The sequence below is a fragment of the Penaeus japonicus genome, unplaced genomic scaffold (genome assembly GCF_977035675.1).
Source record: "Penaeus japonicus unplaced genomic scaffold, GWHDUDI00000001_assembly GWHDUDI00000026, whole genome shotgun sequence".
Lineage (NCBI taxonomy): Eukaryota > Metazoa > Arthropoda > Malacostraca > Decapoda > Penaeidae > Penaeus > Penaeus japonicus.
The window spans coordinates 18,527,544-18,542,543 of NW_028234428.1; the positions used below are offsets into that span (position 1 = coordinate 18,527,544).

Genomic DNA, 15,000 nt, shown 5'->3' on the forward strand with positions numbered 1-15,000 from the left:
TATATATATCATATATATATATATAAACTTAATATTATAAATCTAATATATATATATTAATATTATGTTATATATATCCACAGGTTTCTAACATAACATATATATAATTATATATAATCCTATAGATAATTTAAATTCCAATTTTATATTATATCATCTTAACTATATATATATATATATATAAAGATAATCATATAAATATATTATATATATATTATATAATCATATATATATTAAATCATATTATATATATCATCATATATAATATAAATCCTATTTATATATATAATCATATATATATATAATCTATAATATATAATATTATGTGTAAGTGTATTGTGTTGTGTGTGTGTGTGCGTGTTGTGCGTGTGCGTGTGCGTGGGCTGTGTGAGAGTGGTGGGGATTTTGGAATATGATTTGTTTATGTATTTGCATGTATTGATTGATATATTATATTTATATATATATATATAGTATTTATAGATATATTTAAATATTATTAGATAGAGATGGAGGTAGATGTATATGTAGATGTTAATATTTGTATATATATGTATAGATAAATTTGAAGATATTTTTATGTAGATATATATATATGATTTAGATATTTATATTTAGATATATATGTATATGTATTTAAGTATATATATGTATAGATAATAGATATTATTTGTATGGAGGTAGAGATATATAGTATGTATGTAGATATAGATGATTTATTTATGTAGTATTTTATGTAGATATATATTTTTATATATAGTATATTTTTAGATATATATATTTATGTTGTAGTTTATGTATTATATTTATGTATTGATTTATTTATATATATATATTTATATATATATTATATTTATATATATATATGTATGTATATATCTATAGATATATATATATATATATGTATGGATGTATATATATGGATGTTTATATATGTATGGATACATATGTATGTATATATATGTAGATTTGTGGTGTTGAGTGAGTGTGATAGTGTGTGTTGCATGGGTCATAGTGGATATTGACAGTTAGGCATTTAAAGTTTTAGTGTTATAGTTATATTATATGTATATACATTTGTCATTATTTGTTTTGGAATATATATTTATACAGTTTTTGACAGTTATAGACTTTTAGATTCATACATATACATATATATACATATATATATAATATATATATACATTTATATATACATATATTATAATATTTAGATATCTTTGATTGACATGAGTTTGATTGTTATATATACAATATAGTATTAGTTATATTGTTATTGTTTATTTTACATAATTTCGATTTATGTTTTTAGTTTTTGCTTTATATTTATATTGTTATAAATTTATTTATATTTACATATTTATAATATAATATATATCGATTTATTTTATATATAATAGATTGAGTTATTATATAAATATAAATATATTTTGTGATTGTGATTAAGTGATATGTTATAGTGAGTTATGTGGAGATTTTTTTTGTTATTTTAATTTATAATGAGATTATTATAGATAGTTATTCTATATATTTTTGATATATATAGATTTATAAATAGTTATATATTTATAATATTATATTTATTTATATAGTTATAGTTTTTTTGATTCTTTTAGAATAATAATATAATAGTTATATTTATAATATTTATATATATTTATTTTATATAGTTATTGATATAGTGATATTTCTAGTTTATAAATTAAATATATAAATAGAAATAAATATATTTTACAAATAGATGTTTTAGAGATAGAGTATAGAGATTTATTGATATTATTTTTGATTCAGTGATAATGGATAGATTTAGTGATATTTATTTATATATGTTATATTTTTAGTTATTTATATTTAGTATTATTTAGTTAGAGTTTTATAGTTTATGGATATATATATTTATATATTTTGTATATATAGTCATTCGGCATATCTTTATTTATATAGATTTATATTTAGAGTAGATATTTTTATATATATATATATTTATATATATATATTTTTATCTTATATATATATTTATATATATAATATTATTAATTTTTATATATATATATATCTCCGCATTTGTTTATTTATATGTAATATATATTATATATATAAATAATTCATTTTATTATATATATTATTTATTTATATATATATATATATTATATAGATATAAATATATATATATAAATTTAATCATATATACATTATATTATATATATATATATATGTATATATTTATTTAATATAGTATATAACATATATATATTTATATAATTAATATATATAAATATATATATACATATATATATATATATATTATTATATTTTATATCTATATATATATATTATATATTATAATATGTATATAGATATTTATATATATTTTTTATATAATATATATATATATATATATATATATATTCTATATATATATTGTATGATATATTATATAAAAAATTTTATATATATATATATATTTATATAGTTTTATATATTTTATATATAGATGTTATATTTATTTTTAGGTATATTATATATATATATATAGATTTATATATATATATTTAGATATATATTATATATATATATTATAGATATATATTCATTTTTATATATTTATATATATATATATTCATATAGTTATATATTTTTTATATATATATATATATATATATAAATATTTATATATATATTCTTTATAATATTTATATATATATATATTTATATAGATATATATATTATATTATATATAAATTATATATATATATTGCTATATATTTATTCATATATATATATATATTTTATATATATATATATTTTGGTTATATGTATATATATATATATTTATATATATATATATATATATATTTATATAGATATTATATATATAATTTTTATATATATATATAAGTATATATATATATTTATATATCTATATATATATATTGATATATATATCTTATATTATATATATATATATATAATATATTATAATATATAATATATATATATTATATATATATATATATATATATATACAGGTATCTGAATATAAATATATATATATTAATATATATATATATATATAATCTATTAATATATATATATATATATATTATATAGATTGTTATATAAAATATATATATATATATTTTATATATTTATATATATATATATATAGTATATATATATTTATGAATTCATATTATATTATAATCAGATTTACAATAATACTAATCATATCTATATAAATCATATTATATATATAAATCATATAAATATATATAATCATATATAGTTACATATATTTGTGTATATAGATATATGTATGTATATGGATATGCCATGGAGTATATATTATTATGGATGGTATATGTATATGGATATATATATAGTTATATATATTTAGATTTTTTATATATATATAAATTATATATATATAGATATATATATGTATATATTGTATGTAGATAATATATATATGGATTTATAGAGGATGTATAATATTTATATATGAATAGAGTTTGATAATCATTTTTATATTATATATTAACATATTATATATATATATATGTGGTTATAAATGTATGTATATATATTTATATGGATATATATATATATGTATATATATATATAAATATTATATATATCATATAATATATATATGAATATATATTTGTATGTACATTTATATATGTAATATAGTATATTCTGTATTATATATGATATATTTATATATATATATGATATATTTATATATGTAATATATTCATATCTATATATATTATTTATAGATTATTATTAAATATATTTATATAAATTTATATTATATGTATTGTATTTAGGTATATACATTATTTATATGTATATAGTTCATATATATTGATGCTATATTTATATATATTACGATATGTATATATTTATTTATATATTATAGATATATAGTCTTTTTATATGATCTTATATTCATATAATTATATATATATAGATGTTTGAGATTATCTGTATTATACATGAGATATAGAGCTATATATATATCTATATATAGATTATACATATATTTACTTTTTATATAAAACATACTATATACATTATATATACCTTTTTATATACATATATATAGATATAAATTACATATACATACATATATATTCATAGATTTTCATTTATAGATACTGTTTGATACATATAGAGATATATATATATACATTATATATATTAGTATCTATGCTATATATATATATATAGTTGTATATGTATATTATATAGTTATTATTATTTATGTTTATATATATATTTATAAATTATATTATATTCATATTTTAATACTATTTATATTGAAATATAGATATTTATGTTATATTATATATATATATATATATATAATTAAATATTTATATATAGTATATATTTATATCATATATATATATATATATATATATAGATATACATATTTAGATAAAATATTATATATAAAATAAATAATAATATATTATTTATTTTCAAATTTATATATATGTAGATATATATTGATTGAGATTTAGTATATTAATATATAATATGTATAATATATTTATCTATTTGTATAATATAAGTAAATGATGATATTTTTATATTATATATATATATATATATATTTATTTGTTGTTTTTATTAATCACTATATAAATATAAATAAAATATAGTAGCTATATAGATATATTAGATATATTATATATATTTGATATAGTTAGATATTTATAGATATATTCGTTATTGTTGTATATAGAATCGTTTTTTGTTTTTGTTTTGTGATTATTGTTAGTTATTGGATTGAGTTTTATATTTTTATTTTTTTGAGACTTTACTTGTTATATTTATTTGATTATTGTATTTATATATATTTATTATTATTTATATGTATAGTTATTTTGATGTTGATATATTTATATTTATTTATTTATTATCTATTTATATTTATTTAGTATTTATATATAGATATTGATTGATTTGTATATATATAGATTTGTATATGATTTTTTTTTTTTTATTTTTTTTTATATAATATATTTTTAGCTATTTTTTTAGAAATTTATTTTTATATATAAATTTATTCTGTGTGACATTTTTTATAGTGTGTTTTATTGTATATTTATTTAAATATAGTGTTATATATTGTTTGTCTTTTTGAGTGTTATTTGTGTGATTGTTTTGTGTGTTTGTTTGAGTTATTGATCTCTGGGGGTGTTATTTTTACATTTTGTTTATGATTTTGTAGATGTGTTTTTGTAGAGTTATTTGTGTGAGATCTCTGGAGAGAGTTTTTTTATTGTGTGTGTGTTTGATTGTGATAGTGTGTTTGAGTTATATAGGTGAGAGAAAGTGTTTAGAGTAGATATTTTATATATATAAATAGTTTTAATAGATGGATAATAGGATAAATTTATTTTTTATATATTTATATATATTTAGACATTGATAGAATATATTAGATTGTGTGTTTTGTATGATAAAGATATTATATATACGATAGACATATGATAGTGATTTTGCAGAGTGTGGGTTATGTGATGATAGATATTGTGATATTGAGTGAGTTGTGTAAGTGTGTTATATAATTTTTTATAGTTAGAGTTATGTTATTGTATATAGAGGTCGTATGATTTAGTGTATTTAAGGTTGATTAGATTTTGTTTGTGTTATATAGATAGAGTTTTATATTGATGATATATGATGAAATAGAGATAGTGATATTTTGTGGTTTTGGGAGATTTAGATAGTATTATAGAGTTAAAGAGAGAGATTTTTTTTAGTGTTATTGATAGAGTGTGGGTGATGTGTTAGATAGATATAGTTTTAGATTTGTGAGATTGATGTGTGATTGATAATAAGATTTATAGGAGATTTATATATATTGTTATATAGTTGATATGATTGAGTATAGAGGTATTTTTTAGTGAGATGTGTGTGTGTTGGATTATATTTTTAGTTTTAAGTTTTTAGTTGGTGAGTGTGAGAGAGATATTTTTTTTTTTATTTAGTGTGATTTATGATGATTGAGTAGTTGGGTTAGATTGCGATGATATATAGATATAGAGAGTTTGTTGTGTTAGTGGTGATAGATATAGTGTGATTTATTATTTATATTTATTTTATTGAGTATATTCTTCTATAGCTGTTATATTAGATTTATATGTTTTAGTTTTAGTATTTTAGATAGTGGCTTTATAGTGTTGTTTTATAAGTGTTTTAGTTGGAGGGGAGTGAGATTTGGTTTTTATAGTGTTAGTGATAGGTCTTTTTTTGATATAGTGAGATAGTTGATAGTTTTGAGATAGTATATATTGTTTAGTTTTATAATGTTTTAGTAGTGAGATATTGATATAGTTTTATATTTTATTTTATTTATATTGATATTGAGAGATATATATCTATAGATCTATAGTTTCTATCTTAGGCTATCAGTGGTAGTGAGGTTATATATATATATAGATTTGTAGATATATATATATATAAACTGGGGTGATTTTTAGATAGAGTATGAGTGCTGTTATATAATAGATATTATAGATGAGATTGGTGAGAGTTATTTATATAATGTATATTTTTGATTAGTTTATTTGTAGTAGAGAGAAGTGGATTGAATATTGATTAGATATTATATAGTATTATATGTTAATGTATATATAATATGTATGATATATATAAAATATGTATATATATATTGTTTATATTTATATGATTTTTATTTGTATACTTGTATATTGATATATTATTTTATATATTAGGTTATATATATATATGTATATATATAGTTCAATATATATGTGATTTAGAGAAGTTTGATTTGTTTATCTAATATATTTATTTAAATAAGTTTCTATTTTTAATATTTTTATAGTTTATTATATAGATATTTTACGTTTTGATATTTTTTTTATACTATATAGTATATATATATATATATATTATATTAACCCTATCTATATTTTTATTTATATGTATTTTTATCTATTTTAATATATAAAATTTTTAATTTATATATATTTTATAGTATATATATTTTTTTTATATAAATATATATATAATATATATATATATATATAGTTATATATATATATATATATTTTTAATATAAAAAATATCAATATATCTATATATATTTATATATTTATAAATAAAGCTTTTTATTTATACTATATATTAGTTATTTAGAGATCAAAATATATATAACTATATATCATATATATATTTAACTATATATCATATATATATGTATTTATATCTTATATATCTATATAATATTATATATATATCATTTTAACTACTAATATTATATATAGATATAAATATTATATTATATATATATATTACAACAATATTATATTATATATATTTATATATATTATTTATATATATTTATCTTAAATTCATACTAGCCCCCAATATATTTTTTTTTTGGTATATATATATTGATATAGATCACACGTATATATATATATCTATCTCATATAATTATATATTTTATAATTGTTATTATATGTTATTTTATATATTTATTTATATATTATATATTGATAAATATATTATTTCATCTATATCTTTTTATATTTATATTTAGATTTAGTCTATATTTATATATAACTATATAAATTTATATATAATATATATAGACAAAATATATTTTACTATATATATATTTATAAAAAATATATATATACTATTTTATATTGATATAAAAATTTTATATTTATTTTTATATATATATATTTTTATTATCATTATTTTTAGATATATATTTATTGATATATATCTATATAAATCCTAAAACTTATATATATATCATATAAATATATATATATGTCTATTCAGATATTCATATAAATTTATATTCATATAACCTTTTATATAAATATATATATAAATATACTATATATCTATAATAAATATTATATATATATACTTTATATTATTTATATTTTTATTATAACAACAGGTTTTCTGAACATAACATATATATAATTATAGATATAATTCATTTATATATAATATAATCATATAAATCATAATCATATATATAACAATTAATGTGCGTGTGGCGTTGGGAGAGTCGCTTGCGTGTTGCGTGTGGTAGTGCGTGGTGGTGTGCGTTGCGTTGCGTGTGCGTTGTGCGTGTGCTGAGCGTTGTGCGTGTGGTGTGCGATGCTTGTGCGTGTGCAGTGTGCATGTTGAGCGTGAGCGTGTGTATATAGGTTTCTGTACATATATATATATAGTATATATTATAAAATTATATAATATATAATATTTATATATATTTATATATTATATATTATATATATTTATTATATATATAATATATAATATATATATATATACTGTATATATATTTATATATGTACATATATATAATTATATACTTATAAATATTTATAAATATATATATGTATATATATATAATTATATATATATATACATATATAATATATAAATATAAACATGCGGGTGTGTGTGAGTGCAGTGTGTGTGTGTTGTGTGTGGTGTGCATGTGCGTGGTGTTGTGCGTGTTGTAGAGCGTGAGCGATGTGTATATAGGTTTTTCTGTACATATATATATATAGTTATATACTTACTAAATATATATATATATTTTATATATATATATATATATATATTATATATATAATTATATATATATATATATATTATATATAAATAATTATATACCAATATATATGTATATATATATATCCCATTTCATATATATATTTATATATATACATATATATATATGTATATATATATATGTATATATATATATGTATATATATATATATATATATATATATATATATATACATATATATATTTATAAATAAATGCGTGTGTGTGCGTGTGTGTGTGAGTGTGTTTGTGCGTGCGCGTGTGAGTGTGCGTGCGCGTGTGAGTGTGCGTGTGCGTGTGCGTGTGCGTGTGCGTGTGTATGTGCACGTATATATGTGTGTATAAGTGTGTGTGTGTGGGGGGGAGGATGCACATATTCACACATGTACATATATACATACAATGTACAGACATATACACATAAACGCAAACATACATATACTATATATAACATGTATATACAGAAAAAATTAAAACAAATGCTCAAGCACAAAATCAAACATACATATAACACAAATATATAAGCACATATAAACATGAATAGGAAATACCCAGAAAAAATGCCACACAAAAAATAATCCAATGAAACACATCATATCTGCACTCTAGAAACAAACTCAAAATCTCGCCTTAACAACAGCATCCAAGAGGAAATATCTGCGCTGCACGTCATCCAGAAGAATGTCCCTGAAGGTCTCAGGATACTGTACAAGTGGGTGGTGAAGGAGCTTCTGCCGATGCTCAGTGCCAATCGCCCAGGGCTTGTCGCGTCCAGCTGACTCCCGACAAGGGTCTTCATATTCTTCCCACAGAGGCAGGTTTTGGACTTCTGAATCTCCTAGATATGATGGAGAGAAAAGTGTCATTCTTGGGTTTTCATATGGGCACCATTTTTTGCATATATCATAGAGAAGATTTCACACAAAAAAACATTAAATATACAGAAATAACAAATACCATACCTGGTGACATATTATCACTGTTTATATCTCCTCCAAAGACAACAAACATCAGTATTTCTTCTTGTGGGTTATGGGTTTCACTGACAAATTGATTCATCCACCTCCGAGCCTCTTCTAGCTGATGAACAATCACCTTGTCTTTGCCTTGATATGCCTGGCAAGAGAAAGAGAACCATTGTAAGGGATACTGTTCACTTGGTAAACTATTTTTTATGGAAATATAACAAGTCTATGATCCGGAATATTTGTTATATTGTGATACAAAATTTTGTGTAATATGATACAAGTAGGTACTTCATTTCAATAGAGAAATATTAATGATGCAAAAAAAAAAAAGGGAAACTTTAAAATCTTACTATTCATATTCTATACCATTTATTAAGAACTACCCAAAGGATTTGTTTTTATTTACACATTATACTTCACATAAGAAATATAGTCTTTGAGGTGGTAGCTTTATTCTTACCTGAGTGTGAGTATTACCAACATATCCAACAGCTTTCAATGACTCATCTTTTTGGCTTTTCATTCCCAGGTAAAGCTAAAGAAAAGATAATGACAGTTATTTCAGTAATACTTTGGCCACATTTAGAAGAATTTTCATTATCATTATTATCATTATATCACTACATTATGAAAAAGTATTGTCTATTATGCTATTGCTGTCTACCATATCTGAAACTAAAGATACAAATGAATCCACTTTTTTAAGATAGACAGCTTCACACAAAATAGTTTCTAATTCTATACAAAGATTATGCACATAAAAGGAAATACTGAATCTGAAGCATTTACTCTTTGTAGTCAAGCAAAATATGTTCGTTTTTTCTGATGTAAACAAAAATGGTAAAAACTGTTTTACCTTGGGCTAGAATTTGAATATTCCATATCACAAAATCACCAAAAGTATAATTTGGGATATGATGTAATGTGAAGGAAAACTTAACATGTGGAAAACTGAAACTAAATTAGTAACCATGAGGAGAATGAATATATGAAAGACTAAGGTAATATCAAGTATGTTTTACATCCTTCCCCCTAGATTCACATAGAAACAGAAAAAAAGTATAAAAGACTCAACACAGTTGCCTTAAACTCTGGTAAGACTTTCTTTTGTTAGTAAATTTTAGAAAAAGTTCCTGTAAATCATAAGGACACTAGATGTTTTATCATGCATATAGACAGTGAAACTGAAATAAATGCAAATGTCTAAGAAAACAGGATAACATTTCCTAAAAATTAAAAGTCCCTCTAGCTCAATAATAAAATATAAATTCCACCTACATTCTAAAATCTTTTAAATTTCTATAATTAAAAGTCTATCTGGTGTATTAGTTTCCTCAATACCTACAACTTTTCCTCCAGCAAAAAAAAAAATCATCTCACCTTAGCCAGAAGTACACCATACCCTACATATTTAGCATATTTTGTTGAGTAGGAGAAGGGATGAAAAGAAGCTTCCATTATAGGGAAGCGAGACGCAATAAACAACCCACTTCCTGATGACGCATGAAAGAGACCATAGAAAAAAAACAAAAAACAAAGGGGTGATCAGGACAGGAATACATCTATCCGAATTACATCTGGGTAAATTTGAAACGTGTAGTCAAACAAATCAATAGTAAAAGAGGTTCATCAGCAAGACAACACAATACACAAATGAAGCAAAAAGAAACTCTGGTGATAACTCAGGTTTTAAATTTACTAATTAGATTATGTGATCATATTTTCTGATATGACTGCATTTATCATTAAAATACAGAGAAGAAATCTGTTCATGCTTTTTTTAATTCTTGGTATTGGATTTTCAAGTGATGTATTAGTACTTTCTCTCATTTTCATTTAAAACATATAAATAATGATATCAATTGGTAAACTTTTTCAACAGAGGCTAACTTTTGATAATCATTAAATTTACCCTGTTGTTTGTCATACCATCAACATTGATAACTTTTTCCCTTTTTCATGAAAGAGTGATTTATGGTAGATTTTATTTGTATTAAAGGTTAAAATGAATGGCCATTCTCATGAATTTCTGATACCACACTTCATTATTCATTCATTTCCCTAACTAAAGATTAATCCTTCATCTTTAGATCTGAATATAATCATCTCTTTGCAAATATATTATTAGGCTAAAATAATTCATACATTCAAAATCACTCAATAAAACTGGTGGCAAATAGCAATCTAATAAAAAAAAAAAAACTAATTTTCTCTCTCAGATACATAAGCTATTGCCATCTTAGTTTGAAAATCTACAGTACCAGACTGCTAAAGCTGTTCCTCTCTCAAAAATTACATTTTTGCATTTCATACTTGAGTCTATGTACTTATTTAGCAAAAGCAGGCATAAATATCAACTGTATTACTACTAAAATAAGAGGTAGAAATGAAGACAATGTCTAATGTACTACTATTTGATGCAATGACTGGCTGTTATTAAAAAAAAAGAAATAGTCATAGTTCTCTGTGCAAAAAGGAGGACTACAAAAGAAATTAAAAGTAAACCACACAGCATGAGAGTTTTGCATAACATTTTGATGTTTCAACTAACTAGACAATTATTAGATGCAAAAGAACACTTTTCTGTGTATTGACACAATTTAACATTAACTAGGTTTTAAAGAGATAATAAAGACACAGAAAGTACATATTCAAAAACACTGCTAAAAAAATAATTGTGGCCAATCTTTCATTTAGCAGCATATAATACTGGCATTTTCTTTAAATCATTTCAAAGGTATAATCCAGTAAGTTGTAAATCCAGTATGTAAAAACTAATTATCTCATGTTTACTGTTAGTAAGAACATTCTCAGTTTTTACTGTCAGTCCTGTGACACAAAAATAGATATATTAAGTATATCTTAAAAAAAAAGTCTAAGGCTAAAATACATTTACTTACCCATAAAACACAAATTACTTTTCAGACTATGCTTCCCTGCATTGTATATGCAATAAGGATACTTCTTAGAAAACTTGTCATAAAGCTGTCTTCCTCGGTATCTTTCAAATACCTCCTGCAGCATGATCACATCAATATCTGGAAGCTATTGTAAACTTATAGTTCATTGCTACTGTTAACCCTTTCCCGACGGGGCACTCACTACGCGAAGACCCCTATGCCGGGCGATTGCAATATTGCATTGTAATCGTCACACTGGCATGACGCCCCAGCATCGGGAGTTTGGCTGTGTCACACGAGTGTGACGCACCGTCGTCATAGGGTTAATAAGGTAAGCCAAATTTGCAAACAAGCTTATATCTATTCATTCTCATGCAGCACCACATCTTATGAGGAATAACTGCACTCTGAAAGTAAACACGTTTTGAATTTTTCATATTACTGTGCCTATGATCCATTACTGGTAATTTTTGCCTAATTAGTTTTTTTTCTTTTTGGAATGAGAAACTTGATCATATTAATAAAGTGGTTTTCAGGATGTAGAGTATGGATTTTTAACTTTGATAATAGAACCTTGGAGCCAAAAAAAAAAGGAAATAAGACTCTGTATCACCCTTTTATACTGTAATTAACAATTTAAAAAATATGGAACTACATGGAAAAGATTCCTGGAGATAGATTTAGGTATTTTGGTCGATGTCTAGTTTCATTTTGTAGAAAAAGCAAATAGACTATCTGTGCATCAAAACCCTGATTTAAAATCATTTATTTGGAAAATTCTTTTTTTTTTTTTTTATAAAGTTAGTAAATTAATTGATAAAAATAAAGGTATGATTTCTTGATATTTCTGACTTGAATATTCTAAACTTGACAAAAATTTTAAAATCTGGCATCATAGTAACAATGACCCATCATTTCCAAATAAAATAAGACCAAATAAATCCCTAAATACTCAAAATTAAAACCAGAAAGCTCTTCTTATGAATATATCCTTCATAAAAAGAAAGTAGAATTCTCGGTTGAATATTTCTTAGTAAACACCATGGCATTTTCAGGGTATGTAAAGGGAGGGCAAATGATGTAGATGATGCATCACTCTTAAAGATCACAATTCCGCAGTCAATCCTTGCTCCATACCCATAATAATGCCCAGAGTTTGGAGAGATTGATTTCATACATCCGTTGTCTGAACAGAGAGACAAAAATAGGATGAAGACAAGCCAGAAAGCTTTCCAAATAACTTGCTTGCGTTTTGCATCCTTGACTAGATCTCACCACTCAATTGTAACTACAGTAGCAGCTCAATTTAGGGGTTAAATTTATTTTCCCACAGCCTAAAGGCTTCTAAAAGCCTTTAGGCTTTTTTATATTTGGAATCAAATAAATGGCAATATTAGAAGAAAAAAAAAATTGTGAGAACTTTTCTGTTGCAGTAATCTTACATTTAATGCAGGAGCTTCTTTAAACTAGAACTTAGCTAACAGAGAAAGAATACTTCTTTGCAGACAAGAAGGGGTTCCCAGGTTGGAATCCACAGTCCTATTTATACACTTTTTTACAGATATGAAAATATACCTCTGACCAGACTAGTTAGCAGATACATTTATCATTAGTTAGATACTGAAAATGTGAGGAGTGAGAGACTATATAATACTCTTTCTTCAATAACATACAGGTCTAGTAATAAATCTTTAAATCTATAAAAACGGATAAGAGCATAATTAGGATAACACTGTCAATCAACTACAAACCAATACAAAATGGGTACTACATTTACCCAGCTCTGGACAATGTCCTCTCTCTTTACAGGTTCCCGTAAATTTTTCATTACATTCAGGGACGGGGTCTGGTGACGCATGAACCTTGCGGGTATCTCCTGTGCACGCCAGTACACATTCCTACAAAATATCAATATATTCTCATTACAAAAAAGAAGGGAAACCATAAAGCCAACCCATATATCAAATATAATTTATAACTACCCAAATTTTCACAAATATAGTAAATATAGTGCACTTTAGCAAAAAGAAATATCACACAAACTGTACCTATTATTGTTGATCCGAACAAGAAATTCAGGAATGAGAATTACATTTGATGAGCATATGGTAAAACTCGACGGACATTTCTGAATGTTATCCAAAGACTGATGTTCATCAGAATCCACATATATAAAGGGTTGCTTGACACAGAAGGCACACAGTGCTACCCATATGACATAGCCAATGGCTGCAAGTGGTATCATAACTATGGTCAGCAACAACAGTATTGGTCCTGCAACAGCATACCTGTGATGAAATGTGTCTGTTTTACATTTCAAATAATTAATGCAAGTTCACAAAAACTATATTCTTAATATATATATATATATATATATATATATATATATATATATATATCAATAGATATATTAGATAATATCAGATATCACATCATAAAGGAGATATATTTATTTAAAATCTATGACTTCCAAATTTCACAAAAAAGAAAAGAAAATAAAA

General features: G+C 21.9%; 1 protein-coding gene across 6 annotated transcripts in view; it reads right to left on the bottom strand.

Annotated features, from left to right (window-relative positions):
- LOC122266590 (sphingomyelin phosphodiesterase 5) overlaps window positions 1–15,000 on the bottom strand; it is a 23,187-nt gene that overhangs the window by 6,254 nt on the left and 1,933 nt on the right. For 5 of the 6 annotated variants that reach the window (XM_043036387.2, XM_043036386.2, XM_086552084.1 and 2 more), the window contains exons 3-9: window positions 14,548–14,787; window positions 14,277–14,397; window positions 12,500–12,644; window positions 10,980–11,092; window positions 10,060–10,134; window positions 9,594–9,747; window positions 9,261–9,469 (exon numbers count right to left, since the gene is read on the bottom strand). In XM_043036387.2, coding sequence (XP_042892321.2) covers window positions 9,261–9,469; window positions 9,594–9,747; window positions 10,060–10,134; window positions 10,980–11,092; window positions 12,500–12,644; window positions 14,277–14,397; window positions 14,548–14,787 — 1,057 coding nt within the window. The remainder of the gene's footprint in view (window positions 1–9,260; window positions 9,470–9,593; window positions 9,748–10,059; window positions 10,135–10,979; window positions 11,093–12,499; window positions 12,645–14,276; window positions 14,398–14,547; window positions 14,788–15,000) is intronic. The other variant, XM_043036389.2, reaches the window with a different exon arrangement.